The 24,265-nt window shown below is 40.7% G+C and overlaps 1 protein-coding gene across 2 annotated transcripts in view; it reads left to right on the top strand.

The window, feature by feature from the left end:
* Positions 1 to 24,031, top strand: part of wnt9a (wingless-type MMTV integration site family, member 9A) — a 55,053-nt gene extending 31,022 nt beyond the window's left edge. Inside the window, exons 2-5 of one of the 2 annotated variants that reach the window (XR_007440325.1) lie at positions 9,725 to 9,984; positions 12,049 to 12,311; positions 18,493 to 19,885; positions 19,952 to 24,031. Coding sequence is in view for 1 of the 2 variants with exons in the window: in XM_007232454.4 (XP_007232516.2) it covers positions 9,725 to 9,984; positions 12,049 to 12,311; positions 18,493 to 18,990 (1,021 nt within the window). In the remaining variant the exon portion in view is untranslated. Of the gene's footprint in view, positions 1 to 9,724; positions 9,985 to 12,048; positions 12,312 to 18,492 lie in introns of both variants that reach the window. The other variant, XM_007232454.4, reaches the window with a different exon arrangement.
* Positions 24,032 to 24,265: the final 234 nt, after the last annotated feature.

Genomic DNA, 24,265 nt, shown 5'->3' with positions numbered 1-24,265 from the left:
GAGCTTCACATGCGCCCACAGGTAGAAGGTGGTGCTGTGTACAGTTTGCGTGATTAGATACAGCCTCTGTAAACAGGGGGTTAATTTGGGTTTTTAGAGGATTATGAGCGCGTATCAGTCAACATCACATGACCTGGCAGCAGGTACGGTGAAAACAGAAGCGGTCCGAACTCAGAGCTGTGTGGAACTAATACTAAAACTTCACTCTTACGAGTTATGAATGCAGTTTTAGCAGTTTTCCACTGGCTGCACAGAATCATCAGTGGCATTTCTGCCATTGTATTTAGTTTGAAAAAGGTGATGTGGCATAAAAAATGATTTATAATGAATAATATGTTTCATAAAGTGTGTCATGTGACCCTGCCCAGCATTTGCATTATTGGCTCAAATGCTATAAACTGTTCATGATGTTTTCATCATCATTTGTATCATTGATTTAAAATATGCAGTTGAAATGGTAATCTGACTTTTGGTTTCCGGTGTTTTGGTCTCTCCACATTCAAATGAAAAACTCAACTGCTCAACTAATCCCCAACACATCCTCGACTCTTCCCCAACTCATCCTCTATACCCTCAACTCTTCCCCAGTACCCCAACTCATCCCGAACACCCCACCACATACTTGACTCTTACCCAACTTAACCCCTATAGCCCCAACTCATCGCCAAATCATCCATAACCCATCTCCAACTCAGTTCTAGCTCATTCTGAATACTCCCAACTCATCCCAAATACCCAAACTCATCCACAACTCTTCACCAATTCCCCAACCAATGCACAACTCATCCCAAACAAACTGATCTGCAACTCATCCTCAACTTATCTCCAATTCCCCAACTCGTCTGCAACTCATCCCTAACAACTGTATCTTCCCCACCTCTCCAACTCATCCCAGACTCATACCCAACCCATCCCCAATACCCTAACACATCCTCGACTCTTCCCCCACTCATCCTCTATACCCTAAACTCATCCCCTATACCACAGCTCTTCCCCAGTACCCCATCTCATCCCGAACACCCCACCACATACTTGACTCTTACCCAACTTAACCCCTATGGCCCCAACTCATCGCCAAATCATCCATAACCCATCTCCAACTCAGCTCATTCTCTAGCTCATTCCGAATACACCCAACTCGTCCCAAATACCCAAACTCATCCACAACTCTTCACCAATTCCCCAACCAATCCACAACTCATCCCAAACCAACTGATCTGCAACTCATCCTCAACTTATCCCCAATTCCCCAACTCGTCCGCAACTCATCCCTAATAACTGTATCTTTCCCAACTCTCCAGGTCATTCCCAATGTATCCCCAACAGCCCCACTCATCCACAACTCATTCCCAACTCTCCAACTCATTCCTGACTCATACCCAACCCATCCACAACTCATCCCCAATGTATCCCCAATAGCCCAACTCATCCATAACTCATTCCCAACTCATCCCCAAAACCCCCAACTCATCCACAACTCATCCCCAACTCACCACCTTAACCCGTTTACCTTTTATATCAGTACCATGTTTGTTTTTCTGCTGTTCTATTGCCAATATTTCTCTACTGAGGGACTAGAAGACAAGCTCTGTTTGTGCATTTGCACGTCTGTGTCGGCAGTGGGTGCATCTTTAAATAGCTGAGTGTATTATTTATTAGAGGGAGGTGTTCATTAGTATTTGGACGTGTAGAGTAACCGGAGCTTTAGGTAAAGTATAGTGGAGTATAACGGTGTTGCCGGTTGGTTCCTGTGGATCAGTGTAATTGAATCTGAGTCGGTCCAGAAGGTTCTTACCTGCAGCCGTGTAGCATTAGCTCAGCTGCCGTAAGTGTTAGGACAGAAAACACACACACACTGCGCTGCTCCCCCGGGGTTCAGCGTACGGAGCAGGAGTGTGTGTGTGTTAAGTGAAGTTAAGCTGGAGGAATTTGTCCGTTCGGAGGCCCGGTGGAGCTCCTTTCCAGAACCTGTTTACTTTTCTCCACTGCTTTGACAACTGGGGATGAATTCTGCAGCTCCGAGCCGACAAGTTCCAACTTGGGGCAGAAATGGTGGGACAGCACGTCTCAGAGTCTCACAAAGAGAGAGGAATGGAGATACGCTCAGCTCGGAAAATGACAAATTCACTTCTGAACAAATACGAGCTGCTGCTGTTCCTCAACAACACCTACAGCCCGGAGATACCGGCTTTCAGCCTTAACCCTTAGAGTCGCGCTGCTCACTGCGAGAAACCTGATCGTTTTTAAAGGGGATATATTAAACCTGTTTTTACACAAGTTAAAAACAGATCTATTCTTGAGCCGTATAAGGTCTCTGTCACCTTTATGCAAATAAGCAGTTGCAGGCCACGCCCCATGTTTACAATGAGTGTTTACCACGCGTTAGTGTTAGCTTGTGTTAGCTAAGCTAGTTGATGCTTTAACAGTTTTTACATCTCCCTTGTCTGCTGACTTAGTGTCGAGATTAGGTATAGATAGATCCCTCCCTCAGACAAAGTCTAAAGTGTGGTCGATGAGGTCCGGTCGGTTCTGAACGCCTGCTGTTAAAGTCGTGTTGCCTCAGCGGGCTGATGAGCGTTATGCAAATAAGCACATGTTTATGCTGAATTTTTTCCACACATTAGTGTTAGCTTGTGCTAAGCTAGTTGATGCTTAACTGTGATAGAAAGAGAAAACTTATTATTTGAAAGTTTTTACATCAGTTTTTACATCTTCTGACTTACTATGGAGAGTAGGTATAGATCCCTCCCTCAGACAAAGTCTATACAGTCTATACAAATACAAATGGCTCAATTATTACAAAAAAGTTTATAAAAATAGGTCTTCATGGAATTTTAAACTGTTTTTAATCCATACAGGCTTTGTTTGGAATGTGTTTTGCTGGCCTGAAATGCAAGAATGGATTTTTACACGTTTACTTACGCGCTATGCAAAAAAGCTGTCACAGGCCACGCCCCATTTTAACGCTGAGCGTTTACCACAGATTAGTGTTAGCTTGTGATAAGCTATTTGATGCTTAACTGTGATAGAAAGAGAAAACTCATTATTTGAAAGCTTTTACATCAGTTTTTACATCCCCCTTATCTGCTGATTTACTGTGGAGGTCAGGCATAAATAGATCCCTCCCTCAGACAAAGTATATACAAATACAATTATACATATGTCTCATTTATTAAAACAAAGTTTATAAAAATATGTCTTGTAGGAGTATTGAACCGTTTTTTTAATCCATACAGGCTTTTGGTTAGAATGTGTTTTGCAGGCCTGAAATGTAAGAATGGATATATATTAATTAACAAACTTACTCTGATTCCCGACCATATTTAAGGTGGTATTAGAAGTATTTGAGTGAGTCTCTGGGTGAAGTGATGGGAAAGTGTGGCAGAACTGTGATAGAAGCACAAAACTCATTATTTAAAACTACTTACATCTCCCTTATCTGCTGACTTACTATGAAGAGTAGGTATAGATCCCTCCCTCAGACGAAGTCTGCTGGCTAGGCATATGAACTCTTTCAGCTGATTCACTCTTTTTAGAAAACAGAAAGATGGATTTTTTTGGTAATTGGAGTGTTTAAAGTGTTAATAGGGGAATTTGACACCCAAGTGGAAATATATGCTAGTTTTGGATTAGCCAGGCTAGTAAACTGATAGCTAATAATGATTTATTAACACTACTTTTTTTATGAATGTTGTTTATTTGTAATCTATTATTAGGGCTTTATTTTATTATGACCGGAATACCATGTTCTGGAGTTCTGGATGGGTGTGCAGAAATTTAGAAATGTCTAGAAAGTAAAAACGCATAAAGCAAATCAAGTGTGGAACTAATTATGAACACTTATAGTTTAGACTTAGCTCTAAGGGGGACGTTGGTTTGTTTTATGATGAGGGCGTGCTCTAACACCATCTGTTCCACCTCTACTTTACTACAGACTAAGAATTACAGACCAGCTGTAAGCTTTTAACCAATTAATTTCAGTTTTTTTGTTTATTTGTTTTTCCTAACGGCTCTGGAAGTTTAGTGTTACGTTTTGTACTCTGGATTTTGTACAGTTTCTGGTTATTAACTGGAGCTGAAGAGCTTAAATATTAAAGTAAAGAGGTAAAATATGGATGTTCTGAATGCTGAGTGTGTGTGTGTGGTGTGTTTTCTGTCTCAGATCTCCTCAGATCACTCCAGCAGTGAGTGTCTGGGTTAATAGCGAGGAGTTGAGGGTCAGGACTCGCTTTAGCTAAACATCCTGCTAATTAAAGCATCAGGACAGTCTAACGCTGTCCGAGCGGAAACGCTGATAACCTCCCGACTTCAGAAAACTCCAACCTCACAACCATCCAGCAAAACCAGACCTGACCTCTGACCTGCAGAAACTGTGAACCAGATTCTTTCAGACAGTTTATGATACAGTACTGTACAGTACAGAGTATCCCCAATATTGCAACTCATCCCCAACTCCCCAGACTTAACTCTTCAACTCCTCCCCAACTCCTCCCCAAACTCTTTTAGACAGATCCACTGTATAGTGTTTATGATACAGAGCTCTACAGTACACAGTATCCCCAATATTGCAACTCATTCCCAACTTCCCAAACTTAACTCTTCAACTCATCCCCAACTATTTCAGTAAGATCAACAGTAGACTGTTTAAGATACACAGTACAGAGTATCCCCAATATTGTAACTCATCCCCAACTCTCCAACTCATTCCCAAACTCTTCTAGACAGATCCACTGTATAGTGTTTATGATGCAGTGCTCTACAGTACAGAGTATCCCCAATATTGCAACTCCTCCCCAACTCATCCCCAACTTATACCAAACTATTTCAGTCAGATCCACAGTAGACTGTTTAAGATGCAGTACTGTACAGTACAGAGTATCCCAAATATCCCAACTCATCCCCAGCTCCCACACTCCTCTCCAACTCATCCACAAACTCATTCTTAACATGCAACAAAATCCCCACCTATTTCATTCAGATCAACAGTAGGGTTTTTAAGACGCAGTACTGTACAGTACAGAGTATCCCCAATATCCCGACTCATCCCAAAACTTCCCAAAGCCAATTCTCAACTTTCAACTCATCCTCAACTCTATACCTCATCCTCAACTCTATACCTCATCCCCAACTCTATACCTCATCCTCAACTCTATACCTCATCCCCAACTCTATACCTCATCCCCAATTCTTCAACTCATCCCCTACTCTATACCTCATCCTCAACTCTACACCTCATCCTCAATTCTTCAACTCATCCTCAACTCTATACCTCATCCCCAACTCTCCACCTCATCCTCAACTCTATACCTCATCCTCAACTCTACACCTCATCCCCAATTCTTCAACTCATCCTCAACTCTATACCTCACCCTCAACTCTACACCTCATCCCCAATTCTTCAACTCATCCCCAACTCTATACCTCATCCTCAACTCTATACCTCATCCCCAACTCTCCACCTCATCCTCAACTCTATACCTCATCCTCAACTCTATACCTCATCCCCAACTCTCCACCTCATCCTCAACTCTATACCTCATCCCCAACTCTCCACCTCATCCTCAACTCTATACCTCATCCTCAACTCTACACCTCATCCCCAACTCTACACCTCATCCTCAACTCTATACCTCATCCCCAACTCTATACCTCATCCCCAACTCTCCACCTCATCCTCAACTCTACACCTCATCCCCAATTCTTCAACTCATCCTCAACTCCATACCTCATCCCCAACTCTATACCTCATCCTCAACTCATCCCCAACTATTCAACTCATCCCCAACTCTCCACCTCATCCTCAACTCTACACCTCATCCCCAATTCTTCAACTCATCCTCAACTCCATACCTCATCCCCAACTCTATACCTCATCCTCAACTCATCCCCAACTATTCAACTCATCCCCAACTCTCCACCTCATCCCCAACTCTCCACCTCATCCCCAACTCTCCACCTCATCCCCAACTCTCCACCTCATCCTCAACTCTCCACCTCATCCTCAACTCTCCACCTCATCCTCAACTCTCCACCTCATCCTCAACTCTCCACCTCATCCTCAACTCTCCACCTCATCCCCAACTTTTCAACTCATCCCCAACTCTTCAACTCATCCCCAACTCTTCAACTCATCCCCAACTCTTCAACTCATCCCCAACTCTCCAACTCATTCACAACACCCCAACACACCAACTCTATGTCGTCTGGCATCTCTTCTTATAGTTAGACTGCTTTAGTTATATCTCTATTAGATATTAACTCTAATGACCTGTTCATGTTCTCTGTGCTACATAAATCTAATCTGAAATTATTTAATTTCCTAATGATTACCCATCTGTCTGCAGGTGGATTGTCTGTCAGGTGCTGACAACCCTTCTGCTACAGCTAAGCAGCTATTTGCATGGATTCTACGCATGTGCTAATATTTTTATTACCAGCATTTACTATATTACTATATCAGTACTATAAGTGGACTTCACAAGAAGAAGATGGTTCCCCTTGTAAAAAGCAGTATAAACGTGAATATAAATGGAGTATTGAACCGTTTTTTAATCCATCCAGGCTTTGTTTGGAATGTGTTTTGCAGGCCTGAAATGCAGGAATGGAAGTATATTAATAAACTAATTGATTTTTACATGTTTACTCTGATTTCTGACCGTATTTAAAGTGGTATCAGTAGTATTTGAGTGGGTGCAGCTCAGTGCAGAGCTCTTTCTCTGTGGGTGTAGTGATGGGACAGTGTGGTCGGTGAGGTCCGGTGGGTGGTTGAAATGGTGGCTTTAAAGTGGCACCACCACCCCCAAGGGGGGTTAATAAGAGGAGCTGCTGAATTAGCAGAGTGAAGTGGCAGATTTAAGGTGGTAATCTGGGGCTGTAAAAACACAATGTGCGTTTCTGAGTGCAGTAAACCCGTTTACTCTACCGGCAGCATGCTGAACACCTAAAAAACACCCAGAAATTATATATAATGAGCGGGAGGCCCAAACCGTGGCCCCCCAGGATCCCCAGGATCCCCGGACCTGTAGTTGTGAAACTTTGCTCCCTTAAAAACCTCAGAATGCCGGTCAGCCGGGTTCCAGCAGCACGGTTTACCTCCTTTCACCCAAAAATAAACTGATAAAGGAGGCGCTGGGCTGTGGAGACATGCTCTAGAAACAAAGGTTTAGTCTCTGCTGACTCTGGAAACATCTGACGGATGTGAATGTGGAGTATACAGCTCTGATTTTGCCATTTATATATATCAATTTGATAAATGCAAAAAAATCATAGAATTAGAAGTAGTGATGTATGGGTTTAGGGGCGGGGCAGGAAGAAGAGCTGATTGGGCTAAACAGTGTGCTAATTTACTTCCTGCTGTATATTAGGACTGACTTGTCATCATTAGGCCTGAAATTATAGTATATTTGTACTATATTTCTTTAATTTCAGAAGAACAGAATGCTAAACTGTAAAGGCTGCTATGCTGCTAAGTTTCACTCATGATGGTTTAGTTGTTTCACTGGGAGATGTTTTAAAGAACACAGTGATGCAACACCACTACTTTTTATGAATATTAATTATTTGTATTATATTATTGATTTGTTTTTGAACAGAACTGTATCTTATTATGACCTGAATACCCTAAAGAGATCTGGTTGTTTTTTTATTTGGGCAGTTTAATTCCTAAAAAGTAAAAACACATAAAACAAGCTAAGAGTGGAACTAATTATGAATCCTTATCATATAGATTTAGGACTACGTGGGATGTTGGCTTGTTTTATGATGAGGGCATGCTCTTGTTTTGTTGATTTGTCCAAGCAGAACCTAGAACCATATTGATGAAATAGTATCTATCTAAGTGATCTATCAGATTATGAAGGAACACATAATGAATCATGTAGTAACTTAAAAACAGTGTTAAACAAACCTAAAATACTCTGTGAAGTATTTAGATACTCTTATCTGGGGAGCTGTTTGTTAACTTGTGGTTTCTGAGGCTGGAAACTCTGATGAACTTATCCTGTACAACAGAGGAAACTCTCGCTCTTCCTTTCCTGGGGTGGTCCTGATGAGTGCCAGTTTCATCATTATAATGTTTTTTTGATGTTTTTTTGCGGTGACTGCACTTAAGGATACTTATAAAGTTCTTAAAATTCTTCTTTTTTCCGGATTAACTGACCTTCATTTCTTATTTATTTAGTTGAGTAGTTGTTGTTTCTCATAATCTGGATTCGAACATTACTCAAATATTCACTATTCACTGTATACCTGTAACTCTACCTCTTCACTACTTTACTTTAACTGATGCTCTCAAACACTTTATTAAGAGACAAGAGATTCAAGTAATTAACTCTTGATGAGCTCAGCACAGCTGTTAACTGAAAGCCTGGATTCCAGGTGACTCTACTTCATAAAACTGACTGAGAAAATCCCGCTAGAGGAAATCAATCTAGATATAAAACATATTCTGGTTCGTTTTAAAACTTTTTGTTTTAATAATTAATTTTATAGGTAACTTTGGACTGGTGCTGTGATGTGCAGCTGGGTCTGGGTTCTGGTTCTGGTTCTGAGCTGCATTCCTGCGGCGTGCTGGGTCGTGTTCGGGGGCCCGGCGCTTCTAAACAAAGCAGAATCTCTCAGTTTACTTTACCTTACCTAACGTCCTGTCAGCCGTCCGTCAACACCATGCAAACACCGAGTAAACACCACGGAAACAGACGCATGACGTACGTCCTGCAGACCCTTTCCTCTTCACCGCCAGCAAACACAGACCTACTGTCCTGTGCAGAAATTTAGCATAATCATAAAGCATAAGTAGAACAAATAGAACACGTTTTACACATGCATTTCTGGACAAGCTGAGACATACAGAGGTTGGACGATGAAACTGAAACACCTGGTTTTAGAGCACAGTAATTGATTGTGGTGACGGACAGTTCTGGTGGAAACAGGAGAGTTGAGGTGCACATTGAATTCTGCGTGATGTGATCAGCCGTGGTTTTATGTTTTTTGGATACAATCCGGGTTAGCACCCGAACATCCCTTTCAGACAGCTTCCTCTTACAGCGTCCACAGTTAATCCTGTTGGATGTGGTTGGTCCTTCTTGGTGGTGTGCTGATATTACCCTGGATACCGTGGCTCTTGATGCATCACAAAGACTTGCTGTCTTGGTCACAGATGCTCCAGCAAGACGTGCACCAACAATTTGTCCTCTTTTGAACTCTGGTATGTCTCCCATAATGTTGTGTGCATTGTAATATTTAGAGCAGAACTGTGCTCTTACCCTGCTAATTGAACCTTCACACTCTGCTCTTACTGGTGCAATGTGCAATTAATGAAGATTGAACACCAGGCTGCTCCAAGGGAGAGCTGATTGGTCTGAGCAGTGTGTCTCTGACAGCAGTAAGATGGACCCAGAGAGTCCTATTCTACTGGCAGTACTTATCTTCTACCTGGACTACACAAGCTCTGTGTTTGTGTGTGTGCTTTTGCACATCTATGTCAGCAATGGGTGCAACTATAATAGAAGTTTATAACTGAATGCATTCATTATTTAGAGTCCACCCATATTTGGCCGTATAGTGCAGGTTAATAAACTGATTTGATAATCAGTTATTGGAAAAACAAGCTCCACCCCAAAGTGATTGAAGCTCCTCCCAACTTTCAGTAAAACTGTGAATTGTAAATGCTAAAAATGCTGGCGTACCTGTAGTTAAACTCCTCCGCCTGTCTGTCTCTCTTCAGGTTGACGGGTAACGAGCCGCTGTCCATCCTGCCGCTGAGCGCTCAGCCGGAGGAGCGCTCGGCTAAGGCTCATTATAAGCTGTGTGATCGTCTGAAGCTGGAGAAGAAGCAGAGGAAGCTGTGCAGGAGAGACCCGGGCGTCGCCGAGACCCTGATGGAGGCCATCAGCATGAGCGCCCTGGAGTGCCAGTACCAGTTCCGCTTCGAGAGGTGGAACTGCACCCTGGAGAACCGCTACCGAGCCCACATCCTCAAGAGAGGTAAATACTAAATACTGAATACTAAATACTGAATATTATATAATAAATACTGAATATTATATACTAAATACTGAATATTATATAATAAATACTGAACCCTGGAGAACCGCTACCGAGCCCACATCCTCAAGAGAGGTAAATACTAAATACTGAATACTAAATACTGAATACTAAATACTGAATACTAAATACTGAATATTATATAATAAATACTGAATATTATATAATAAATACTGAATATTATATACTAAATACTGAATATTATATAATAAATACTGAATATTATATACTAAATACTGAATATTATATAATAAATACTGAACCCTGGAGAACCGCTACCGAGCCCACATCCTCAAGAGAGGTAAATACTGAATACTAAATACTGAATATTATATAATAAATACTGAATATTATATAATAAATACTGAATATTATATACTAAATACTGAATATTATATAATAAATACTGAACCCTGGAGAACCGATACCGAGCCCACATCCTCAAGAGAGGTAAATACTAAATACTGAATACTAAATACTGAATATTATATAATAAATACTGAACCCTGGAGAACCGATACCGAGCCCACATCTTCAAGAGAGGTAAATACTAAATACTGAATTCTAAATACTGAATACTGAATATTATATACTAAATACTGAATACTAAATATTATATACTGAATATTATATACTAAATACTGAATATTATATACTCAATACTACATATTATATAATAAATATTGCACCCTGGAGAACCACTACAGAGCCCACATCCTCAAGAGAGGTAAATACTAAATATTGAATACTAAATACTGAATACTGAATATTATATACTGAATATTATATACTAAATACTGAATATTATATACTAAATACTGAATATTATATAATAAATACTGAACCCTGGAGAACCGATAACGAGCTCACATCCTCAAGAGAGGTAAATACTAAATACTGAATACTAAATACTGAATATTATATAATAAATACTGAATATTATATAATAAATATTATATACTGAATATTATATACTGAATATTATATACTAAATACTGAATATTATATAATAAATACTGAATATTATATAATAAATACTGCACCCTGGAGAACCGCTACCGAGCCCACATCCTCACGAGAGGTCAGGACTGACTACGTCCTAATAGACGCTAAATACTATATATCAAATACTGTCTAATAGATACTGAATACTTCATGATTTAAAACAAATACTTTCTAATAGATACTGAATACTGAGTACTATATAATGAATACTGCCTTATAGATACTAAATACTATATATCAAATACTGTCCAATAGATACTGAATACTGAGTACTATATAATGAATACTGCCTAATAGATACTAAATACTATATACTTATACCTGTCTAATAAATACACAATAGAGTGTAATTCATACTACATAATAAATACTGTTTAATAGATACTGAATACTTCATACTAGATACTGAATGCTTTATACTATATAATGAATACTTCCTGATAGATCCTGAGTACTTCATATTATATGATAAATACTTCCTAAAAGATACTGAATAATTTGTACGGAATACAGAATCTTTAAAATATATAATAAATACAGAATACTTCATACTGGATATTTAACAGTAGTAAGGAATACTCTCTAATACATACTGAATATTTCATACTGAATACAGAATATTTTTAGTGGATACTGAATACTTCATAGAAGATATTTAATAATTAATGCTGGATACAGAATATTTCATAGTGGATGCTGAATTTATTTTAGTCATTTAGGACACTGAATAATTCATAGTAGATACAAAATGTAAAGTGTGTTCTGAAGCATTCATACTGGAAACTAAGATAATAGTTTCTAAATGGATGCAGAATAGATAAGACATTAAATACTAAATAACGCAGAAATAAAGCAATCAAGCAGAAATGTGGTAATACAGAGTGGATGTTGAATAACTCATACTGGATTGTGAGTAATTGGCAGTAGGCTCTGAATGAACAGATGTTTGAGGGCCGGATGTTTGTTTTTCTGACCTGTTTTTTTTCTGTTTCTCTGCAGGATTTAAAGAGACGGCGTTCCTCTATGCCATATCCTCCGCCGGTCTGACCCACGCCATGGCCAAAGCCTGCAGCGCCGGACGCATGGAGCGCTGCACCTGCGACGAGGCGCCCGACCTGGAGAACCGCAAGGCCTGGCAGTGGGGCGGCTGCGGAGACAACCTCAAATACAGCAACAAATTCGTCAAAGACTTCCTGGGAAAAAGGTCCAACAAGGACCTGAGAGCTCGAGTAGACATGCACAACAGCAACGTGGGCATGAAGGTGGGTTTAGAACTGTTATAGAGCATTATAGAGCGCCCCTATGCTTCCTGTAGTGTATTACAGTCTGTCAGAACAAGCGTGTTGTGGATCATGTGAACATTATAGAGCATTATAGAGCACCCCATGCTTCCTTTAGTGTATTACAGTATGACAGAAAGAGTGTGTTGTGGATCATATGAACATTATAGAGCATTATAGAGCCCCCCTACACTTCCTGTAGTGTATTATAGTCTGTCAGAATGAGCGTGTTGTGGATCATATGAACATTATAGAGCTTAAACACTTTTAAATTACTAGTGTACAGTGCAGGATCTGGGTTTGGGTTGTGGAGTTTAGAGCTCGTATGTTGTAAGAGGTGGAGAAGTGAGAGCGTGTGGTTGTGAGAGCTGCGTAAAGGTGGGCTGGTGAAAGCTGCAGATCCAGCAGGGTGGGATGGGAGGGGAAGTTGTGAAAGTGAAGCGTCAGCGCGAGCCGAGGCGAGTCCAGCACATTCCCAGGTTTGGGCTCCATATGGGAACTGACCCCAGACCCTCGCGCTCGCTCTCGCGCCTGAGCACCGACCAGCAGAACAACAACAGAACCGCAGTGCTGTAAATCTCTTATCACTGACACCACGGCCTGAGACCTGAGCGTGCGGTGTTTGGGGTGGGGGGGTGGGGGGGTAATAGTGTAAGGGGGTGGGGTGGTTAAAGTAATTTATTTTCGTACTAAAACGAAAATGGCAACAATATGCGACGGGCTGAGCGAGCGGCGCGAGAGCGAACAGCGCGAGAGCCAGAGCAGCAGTTTGTTTTGGCTGAGAGTCATCAGACCCTCCCCCAACACCCCCCCCATTATACATTCCCAGTCTTCCAGGGTTTTTAGGACTACCTTCCCCTCGCTCCACACACAGCTGGAGGAGTGTGTGTGTGTGTGTGTGTGTGTGTCTGTGTGTGTGTGTGTGTATGTGTGTGTGTGATAATCGAGTGCTTTTTAAATGACTGAAATAAACAGTAGATTTAACTCGAGTTCATTACGCTCTGTTTCAGAAGCTCAATTAAAAAAGAGCCGAATCAGCAAAACTCAATATACTTTTTAGCCTACAGTAGTTGTTTAACTCCGCCCATTTATTCAATAGTACGTTAGTCACGTCCATTTATTTAATAGAACTTTAGCCCCACCCATTTATTCAATAGCATGTTATTCACGGCCATTCATTTAATAGTACTTTAGACAGAACAGTACCCATTCAGTCAACAGCTCATTAGTCCGGCCCATTCAACAACCAACAGTACTTTAGCCCCGCCTATTTATTTAATAGTACTTTAGACTGAATAGTACCCATTCAGTCAACAGCTGTACTTAAGTCCCGCCCATTAATTCAATAGTACTTCAATTAAAGAGCCGAATCAGCAAAACTTAATATACTCTTCAGCCTACAGTACTTTAGTCCCACCCAGTCAATAAACAGTAATTTAGCTCTGCCCAATTAGTCAAAAGCAGTACTTATGTCCCGCTCATTCATTCAATAGAAGTTTAGTCCCGCCCATTCAGCCAACAGTACTTTAGTCCCGCCCATTCAACAACCAACAGTACTTTAGTCCCGCCCATTCAACAACCAACAGTACTTTAGTCCCGCCCATTCAACAACCAACAGTACTTTAGTCCCGCCCATTCAACAACCAACAGTACTTTAGTCCCGCCCATTCAACAACCAACAGTACTTTAGTCCCGCCCATTCAGCCTACAGTACATTAGTTGTAACTTTGAATGTTACGTTATGTTAAGGATGTTCTTTAGTATGAAGTTATGAAGTACTTAGCATTACATTAGTAATTTTAGTAGACCCTCTATGGCCTGGTAAAACAAACGTTGACTTTTTGCTCTGGAATTTAGAGGGTTCCTCAGTGAAGGTTCTGGTTCTAGAGTATATAGAATGGTTATATAGTTCTGCGTCTGGTTAAATACTTTTTTTTAATTGTGTTGATGGTTATTTAGTTTGGTTTCAACTGTAAAAATGTAGAAACATTTTCTCAGACAGTAATTAGTACTAAGTTTTGGACTAGGGGTGGGACAAAATATCGTTATTGTGATGTATTGTATGATTTCCCTTTGTTACACATTACCTGCAGTTTATGTGGGTCAAATATGCATATTTTTATGAAAAGACAGGTCCTCTAAACTCCTTAAGAGTCGATTTCCTAATTAGACTAATTAGACCAAAGTTAATGTAACTCACAAATAAATCCATAATTCCTGGTATTTGATAATTTAGGGTTATTTCATCCCCGTCAGTAACACAGGTACTGTACAGTATCATAGCGAATTATCTTGTGATATATTGAGTATCGCAGAATCATGAACAGTATCTTAATAATATAGATAATATTGTATTGTGAGATGCTCTATTGTGGAATATGTAGAGTTCTGAATGGGGATTCTCCCCGGAGAGGACAGTGTTGGTTCTGACACGTGGTGTGTTAACTTGTGCTCACATGATAACTCCGCCACTCTGGTCTGTCTCCACTTATCTGGAGCGTGACCTCGGCTCGGCCTGAAGACCAGCTTCAACCTAAACAAACCGTTGGAGCCGCGGCGCAGTGAGGAGCTCTGAGTGTCTGGAGAAAGTTCACGGCCCTTTAATGAAGATCTGGATAAAGGCAGAGACGTTCCTCTGCTGCGTCACTATAACATCCCACTATAACATCTTACTGTGACATCTCCCTGTAACATCTCCCTATAACATCTCCCTATAACATCTCCCTGTAACATCTCCCTGTAACATCTCCCTGTAACATCTCCCTGTAACATCTCCCTGTAACATCTCCCTGTAACATCTCACTGTAGTATCCCACTGTAACATCTCACTGTAACATCTCCCTGTAACATCTCACTGTAACATCTCCCTGTAACATCTCCCTGTAACATCTCCCTGTAACATCTCACTGTAGTATCCCACTGTAACATCTCACTGTAACATCTCACTGTAACATCTCACTGTAACATCTCACTGTAACATCTCACTGTAACATCCCACTGTAGTATCCCACTGTAACATCTCACTGTAACATCTCACTGTAACATCTCACTGTAACATCTCACTGTAACATCTCACTGTAACATCTCACTGTGACATCTCCCTGTAACATCTCCCTGTAACATCTCCCTGTAACATCTCCCTGTAACATCTCCCTGTAACATCTCCCTGTAACATCTCACTGTAACATCTCCCTGTAGTATCCCACTGTAACATCTCACATTAACATCTCACTGTAACATCTCACTGTAACATCTCCCTGTAGTATCCCACTGTAACATCTCACCGTAACATCTCACTATAACATCTCACTGTAACATCTCACTGTAACATCTCACTGTAACATCTCACTGTAACATCTCACTGTAACATCTCACTGTAGTATCCCACTGTAACATCTCCCTGTAACATCTCCCTGTAACATCTCACTGTAACATCTCACTGTAACATCTCACTGTAACATCCCACTGTAACATCTCACTGTAACATCTCACTGTAGTATCCCACTGTAACATCTCACTGTAACATCTCCCTGTAGTATCCCACTGTAACATCTCACTGTAACATCTCACTGTAACATCTCACTGTAACATCTCCCTGTAGTATCCCACTGTAACATCTCACCGTAACATCTCTCTATGACATCTCTCTAACATCTCGCTATAACATCTCGTCATAACACTCTCGCCATAACATCTCTCGAAGCTTATAAGCTGTAAGCTTATTAAAAAACACTGTTTACATCCTATAACACTACTAGCTTTAGCTCCGAGCGCCGCCATCACTGTACTGATAATAACATAGACACATATATACATATACTCTACATAGCCTGCATCCTGGTGTATCAGCCGGCCCCAGTGCATGCGGAGTCTATGTATGTCTATGTCATGATCAGTACAGTGATAGCAGCACCTGGAGATTAACCTGCACTATGGGATGTAAACAGTGGTGTTTAATAATCTTCTTTTTAAGTACTTTTTTAAATTATTAATGCCTCGTTTTAAATGTCAGGGCTCTCCAGATTCTAGTAAGGAGGTGTGGAGCTACTTTAAACCTAGATAACGGTGTAAAAAGCGATTTAAAATAAAAGCGAGCAAAAAAAAGCACAAAATTACTGGATTTTGGAAAGCTGCAGGAGAGCGTAGTTGTGCTGTTTAACAAAGTTTAGTACTCTTTATCATGTTTTACTACACTAAAAGTGAACTGCTTAGGAAAATTGTAGCTTTTAGGGACTGTATTTGTAATTTCCAGGTAAACCAAAAATCTACAGTGAACCCGCAGCCAACTGGCCACAAAACAAGGCTAGTCCAAGACAAATGAACATAAATTTCCAACATATCCAGCGTATCTTCATGTATTCCAGTTATAAGTGATTTTAGAGCGCTCCCACAGGGCCTTTCATCTCAAAACTGAACATATAGAAGCAGCTGGAGCTTTTAAACCATGTCAAAAACCAATACAGCTGCACTGGATCAAAGCAGCCCCCAAACCCACCCCTTATGGGAGATCTGGAGATATAGAGATACCGGTGGTCAGAATTAATAAAGATGTTTCCAAAACAAGCAGCCAAACAGCGAGCAAGCGCTCAGCTTTGATGTCTGGGGTTAATGGTGATGTACGGCTGAGCGGCGGAGAGGAGAATATTACCACATTCTTACCTAATGACACCCGTTCACATCTCTGATACTAATCTCACTTATGGAGTTTTAAAGCCAGTCTTTAATTTAAACCCGACTGAAGAAGTCTGGGATGAGCCATTATCTATTATGAGGAACACGACTAGAAGAAGATCACATTCATCAGAGGAAAGATTGAAGCTTCTGCACTTCAAACATAGTTACTGAATAAAAGATCCATTCAGGTGGTCCAGAGAAGAGCGTCTAGAAGATCCCAGTGATGGGGGTTCTGTCTGGTTAATGTTTACTGTCCTGTATACTGTTATCGCATAAATTCCAATAATAATGATAATTATCTTCACGATCATCATTAAGATCAGACATATTGAGACTCATTTGTTGTTTCTTAAGAAATTAAGAGATTAGGTGCTCCCAAATTTTAGAAATTTCAAGACAGGAGTCGTTTATTCTTAATTTCGGTCATTTAGTTGGAGATTCATTCTTAGAACGTTCAATGTGTCGAGTTTTCTGGATGTTTTGTTCTGGATATTTTTATTTATCGTTTTTATACGTTCTGGTAACATTGCTGCAACGTCTTTAAACTGTTTTAGCCATGAAAGTTTTGGGAATGTGTTCCATACTGTTAGTATTTGTCTAGTTGGGAATGTTATGTGAGAAACATTCTAATAATATTGGGATCCAAACCATTACTATGCTTGAAGAAAGTTCCTGGAACATTATTTCTGCAGTGTTGCAAGCTAGCCTTCGTGAAACCTTTTTAAAACGTAGCTAAATGTTCTTATAACATGCTAGTCATGACCAGTTTGGACGTGATGCTCATGGTGTTCATCCAGCCTGAACATGTGGGTCATGTTGGTAGACTAATTTTATCATGTGGGTCTGCTGGTCTTGATGGTTAACTAGCTTGGTGATGCTGGTCATTGGGGTTTAACTAGAGTTGCAGGAAAAAATCGATTTGAGCTCGAAACACGTTTCTAACAGTGAACAATTCAGAATCGATCCTTTTCAAAAAATCGTTTTTTTTTGTGGGTGCAGCTACTGTCGCTATGAGCTTTTTAACTGTACTGCGGGGTTCAGCTACTGCCTCACAGAGCTCACCTACTTTCCTGCTGTCCTTCTGAGCTGTTTTACTGTTAAAGAGCTCCGCAGGACAGGAGAGGAACTCACAGGACCATTAAAAAGCTCTGCGTGACAGTAGCTGAGAAAGAAATCCAACCAATTTGAAAGAATCTGAAAAAAGTCGAATCGTGACCCCAAGAATCGATTCTAAATTGAATTGTGGGATTCCCAAAGATTCACAGCCCTAGGTTTAACTAGTTTGGTGATGCTGGTCATGAGGCTCATTTAGCTTGGTCAGGTTGATCCTTGATCCATCAAACCATCAAACTCAAACAAATACTGTACATATATACTGTAAATATCCTATACTGGTCAAGAGCAAAGCAGTTGCACCTTATTTAAGCAGTCATCCAGACCATTTCAGGTCCTAAAGAGTAATACATGCTCCTGTTTGTGTTTTTTCCAGGTGATTAAGGCAGGTGTGGAGACGACCTGTAAGTGTCACGGTGTTTCGGGCTCGTGTACGGTTCAGACCTGCTGGAGGCAGCTGGCCCCCTTCCACGAAATCGGCAAATTGCTGAAGCAGCGCTACGAGACGTCGCTGAAGGTGGGAAGCTCCAGTAACGAGGCCACTGGGGAGGGGGAGGTGCCCAACCCTCGCACCCCCGGACACACCCACCAGCTGATACCTGAGCCCCGCCCCTCCGACCCCATCCCCCGCACCACCGACCTGCTGCACATCGAGGACTCGCCCAACTTCTGCCGGCCCAGCAAGTACTCCGCCGGGACCTCGGCCCGGAAGTGCTACAAGGACAAGAACTGCGAGGCCATCTGCTGCGGGCGTGGCCACAACACGCAGAGTCGCACGGTGACGCGGCCCTGCCAGTGCCAGGTGCGCTGGTGCTGCTACGTGGAGTGCAAGCAGTGCACCCAGAAGGAGGAAGTGTACACGTGCAAGGGGTGACGGACTAACGCCGACGAAACAAAAACTCAACAGGTCGACAGAAACCCCGCGGCAAAACGTAACCGACGACAGCAACGTCTAAACGTCTGAGACTGGTGTACATTTGCAGGACGGGGTAAAACGAAGGGTAAACGAAAGAAAGAAAAATAATGAACAAGCATTCGCCCCTTTATTATCATCTACGGTAATCTTGATTAACCAATGGTGACCTCCCTTAGGGTCTGAAAATTGGGTAAAGAAAGGATTTATTTTTCATTGTTTCCAGACCCTGTGAACAAAGGTATCCAACGACAACCATACTGAAGGGTCTCCAAGACTGAAAGTGGGCTATAATGACATGCAAAGACCTGCAAAGTGTGGAAACAGGTGTTAGAAAGGGTAAAAACAACAACAGTAAGGGTCTGTAAGTGGATATGGAAGTTGTACCTCCTGGATAGTAGAGGAAGCAGGTACACTGTGCTTCAAAGATCCCTGGAGATCCAGTCCGATGGGAAAAGATCAGTGCGTTCTTAAAAAGAGAGCTGATAAAAGGTTCTTGGAGCAGTGCCGTAAAAGAACCACTTGTTAAAGTTTAAGGAAATTAAAAGGTCTGTCCAAGAATCATACGCCCATGCCAAGAACTTTTTAACAGCTCTGTTTTTAAGAGTGTGGAAGTCTGACTAAACATAAACTCCCATCAGTTTAGAGTTGAACCTCCATTATTCTAGAGGTGAAGCTCTATTAGCTCCATCAGTCTAAAGGTGACTTTCTATTGGCCTAGAGGTGAAGCTCAATCATTGTAGAGGTGAAGCTCCATTACTCTAGAGTTGAAGCTTTCTTTATCTAGAAGGTGAAGACTGCTCAGTCTAAAGATGACATTCTATTGGTCTAAAGGTGACGCTCCATTATTCTAGAGGTGAAACTCCATTACTTTAGAGATGAAGCTCCAATACTCCAAAGTTGAAGCTCCATTATTCTAGAGGTGAAGCTTCATTACTCTAGAGACAAATCTCTGTTATTCTAGAGGTGAAGCTCCATTACTCTAGAGTTAAAACTCCATTATTCTCTAGTTGAAACTCCATTACTCTAGAAGTGAAGCTCCATTATTCTAGAGGTGAAGCTCCATTATTCTAGAGGTGAAGCTTCATAATTCTAGAGGTGAATCTTCATTACTCTAGAGGTAAAACTCTATCTTTCTAGAGGTGAAGCTCCATAAGCTTAGAGGTTAGGTTTTATTACCCTGAAGATAAATCACTAATTTCCGTAAATAACTTGCTCTCCAGCAAAAGTCCATCCAGGATGTTGAACATTTCGTTTGTGTGTGTTTGTGTGTATGTTTGTGTGTGTGTGTGTGTGTGTGTGTGACGGCGCTACTTCTGACGACAGAGTTTGGAATTAGCATTATATAAATAAACCGACAGGGGTGTCAGATTTGTTCTATAAGCACATATATTCTACACCCACACAATAGTGTGTGTATGCATCATGTACATAGGTTAAATTGTGTTATAGTTATTATATAAATATAAATATATATATATCTTCACACCACTTATCGTAACGTGTAAAAAATAACCACTAATCGCACAAATGCGCTGTTATTTGTGTGCGTTCTCGTTGACTTTGTAAAGACTTTCTCTTTGAATCCCCTCGACTCGGCCCTCGCTGAACCACAGACCTGTTAACGCTTTGATTTTTTTCGTTTTTTCTACGTGGAGTTATTTATGCAGCTTTGAGGACTGGTCCTACATGAGGAAAGAACTACGTTAAATTCCCGTATCCGCGTGTTTTCCTTCGTCTCGCTGTCGATTGGCGACGATAGCCTTTGCCAGTCCATTCCTCCTGATATATTTTTCCTTTCTTGGCCTCGTATGAACTCTGAGAGATGACTGTTCAGGGAACCAGTTGAACCACTATGGCCTTTTCTGTACAGGAACGTCTGAGGAGAATCCTCTGGAACTTAAATATTAAATATCTGCAGACTCGTTGCTTCAGCAGCAATCCGAACGTTGCGACGGCCAGCGATGGACGGGCGATTAATCAATTTATATCGATCTATATCGATGATATCCTCACTATACCCGCACTATACCCTTCTTTACCTGTGTGATCTATAGGTTTTTAGCAGTGGTTTTCAATGACTGTAGAAAAGCTTTGACACCACAACGTCTCAACGTGGCTTCAGACGTGGACGTGAACAGTTCACTACAGCTCTAGCGCCTCTACTGGCTGGTTGCAGTATAACGTGTAGCTCCATATATCCCCATATATTCACTGTCCAATGAAAAACTGCAACTTTACAGGAGAGAGAAAAAACTTGTAAACGTCTAATGGAAGTCATTGTAAAAAGAGTTTATTTCAGGTCATATTGAAGTATTTCTATTGGTCCGTTCATCAATAAATTTTGGCACAGTGTAAGGGACAGTTTGCCTGTTTAAATTATGTAGTAAACTAAAAATCGACAAAAATGGAGATAAGTGTTTTTTATTGGACAGCGACGATGTTCAATAACAAAACAGCTTCACCCATTTTCCATGTAATTTCTCAGCTCTAAACTCAGCAATTCCAATTCTAAACCAACAAATCCAACAATTAGGTTTTCCCTAATAGTTTTTAAATCTTTTTCCTGCTTTATCGTAAAAAAAGAGGCAAAACTAAGCTAAAAGTGTTATTGTCAAGCTGTCAGATAGCTAACAAGCTAGAAAAAGGAACCCTGGGCGGGTTCTTCCATGTTTTTCTACAGTCGTTGTTGCCTTGCTGTTGATTGGACGGTGATACAGTATTATGGTGTCATCGTACTACATTTTACGAAGTTTACAATTGTCTGTTTCATAGCTTCACATATTGGACCAAATTTCATTCAATCACAGAATATTAAACTCGTATATGCGTACGTTTTAATTTGGCATTAGTTTCGGAAATTAAATATATTCATTAAATATTGTTTATCGTGATTTTATCGCCATATTGCCCAGCCGCCGCCCTGCAACCTTCACTCACTCAACCTCCTTTAAGGCCACAACGACTTCCGCTAATAGAAAAACACAATAACGTTATTTTTTATTTCTTTGTTTGGAAGAAACAACAATGGCTGCAGTGTAAATCAGCATGCATCCAAAAACATGGAATTCAATCAAGAATTTCCACAGTTCAAGTTGAGTTAACTCAACTAGCTAATGCTAACAGTGAGGTTTTAGTTTTCTTCATTCTTCATTGAGCATTGAGCTCGACTCACCGACACGATCTGATCACCAGATCCAACTAATCCAACCCGAACCTCGTAAACGCCGCGGCTGCACGCGTCCGACGTCCTTTGACCTCCTTTTAGACGCAATGTAAATACAAATGCTAAATATATATATATATAAATACCTATGACAAATGAGCGAGCTATATATAAATACAAATATAAATATATATATATCACATTTTTATTGTTTTGAATTCGTTTGATTTAAACTACTGAATGAGGGACCCAAAATTTGCGAAACGGCACCGTTCACGCACTGAAGCTCCGACGCGATCCCAATACGTATTTAAGGAAAAGTCGTGTATTTATGATTATATATATCTTATAAATGTACAAATCTACAGCGGTGGTTAATCCAGGTCTGAAAAGTAAAAAAAAATCTCATCCAGGATTTTGTTGCTGCTGATTGGCTACAGTGCCGGGCGGGTTCAGGGGAACTGTGGAAGTCACTGTTGGTTCCTAAGGCAGTTGTAAGGAAATCCTGGAGCGGATCTGGATTGGACTCCTGTGGCGTTTTTTTTTTTATTGTAAATAGTTACGGTTATGATCCTGTGGTGTGAGTCCGGAAAGTCTTTTTCCTTTTTTTTATTTCCATTAGCGACGTTAGTGCATTGCGCTACAGCACACAGCAGAACGACAACTGAGGCTAACAGAGGAGCTGCGCAGATTAGCATTGGCATGTAAGCATAGGTGCATTAGCATAGGAGAAATGGAGAAAGTTACTAGTGTTTCACGAGAAAAAAACTAAAACAAAAATGTAACACTAAACAAAGAAAGAGATTCATAGTGATGGATGTCTTTTATCTGGTGTGTGTGTTTGTTTGTATTTATCTCTTTGTGGGGACCAAGACCCCTCTATGTCCCACCATCAAATTATAAAAATGTAAAAACTTGAAAAAGCATAAAAATGTGAAAAAGTGAATACACGTCTAGATGCTTTTTAATTGGAACAATGCAAATTGCAAAATTAAAACCATAAAAACAGAATCCTAAAGCTTACTGTTAGGTTCAGTAGTCTTTAGCCTTTTTAGCGTTTAGCGCTAAGCTCAAACCTTAAAGCCACAAAGACAGGAATGTGTGTGTGTGTACATATATAAATATAAATATATATGTGTGTGTGTGTGTGTGTCTCAGTGCTTGTATATGTGTTTCGCTGGCTGTTTGTCAACTCTAAGCTGAATTCCAGGCAGTTTTGTGACGAGGACACATGCTAATTAAAGCAGGCTTGGTAGCATATGCTTAGCCCCTTGCACGCTACATGCTAACCATAATGGCAAAGTGGGGAAATTCCTGTGAACCACAGCAACAGGGCAAAGCCGAGGAAACCGCGCCAGCGTCCGGCCGCCGGCTTCCTGCACCTCCTGCAGCGAATGCCTGAGGAGAAAACACACAGCAGGCGTTAGCCGCCGAGTTAGCGTAGCCGCTAGCCAGTCCCCTCAACACACCAACACACACACACACACACATCACAGGCCATGTGCTCCACAAAAACAAAAATCTAATCAATATCACAGTCCCTCCAGTTCTCTCCATTACTCAACGCAATGTGTACAAAAATATAAATCTTATTTTGTAGGAAAAAATAAAGGAAAATAAAGAATAAATATAAATTATTTTAAATGTTTTATGAGCATGTGTACATTTTGTACAGATCAAGCGGATTTTATATTCTGGATTTCTTTGTTTTGTATTCTCCGCCTCGCCTTGGGCCTGTTTTTGGGTGTTTGTGCTTCTTTCTTTGGGGTTGAGGTTTCCACAGGAAGCAGTGTGTGACTTTATAAATTCTGTTTTTTTTTTTTTTTGTTTGTTTTTTTTTTAATGGTTCCGAGAAAAAATCAGTGTGAGTCTGTAGCAGCTCGCTAACACAAACCTGTACGAGTGAACCCACTGAACAGAGACTGGACCCCTCTGCTCCGGCCAGCTGAGCTTCTTTATTAAAAAAAATACTTAATAAAGCAGAATTTGGACAAAAAAAAGTAAATTTACTTACTATATATTCGATAATGCAAAAACATAAATAAACACCTGGACACTGCATAAATACAA

This window comes from Astyanax mexicanus, chromosome 8 (assembly GCF_023375975.1).
Source record: "Astyanax mexicanus isolate ESR-SI-001 chromosome 8, AstMex3_surface, whole genome shotgun sequence".
NCBI classification, from domain to species: domain Eukaryota; kingdom Metazoa; phylum Chordata; class Actinopteri; order Characiformes; family Acestrorhamphidae; genus Astyanax; species Astyanax mexicanus.
Note: the sequence above shows the minus strand (reverse complement) of the source record. Positions and strands in the feature narration are given on the sequence as shown.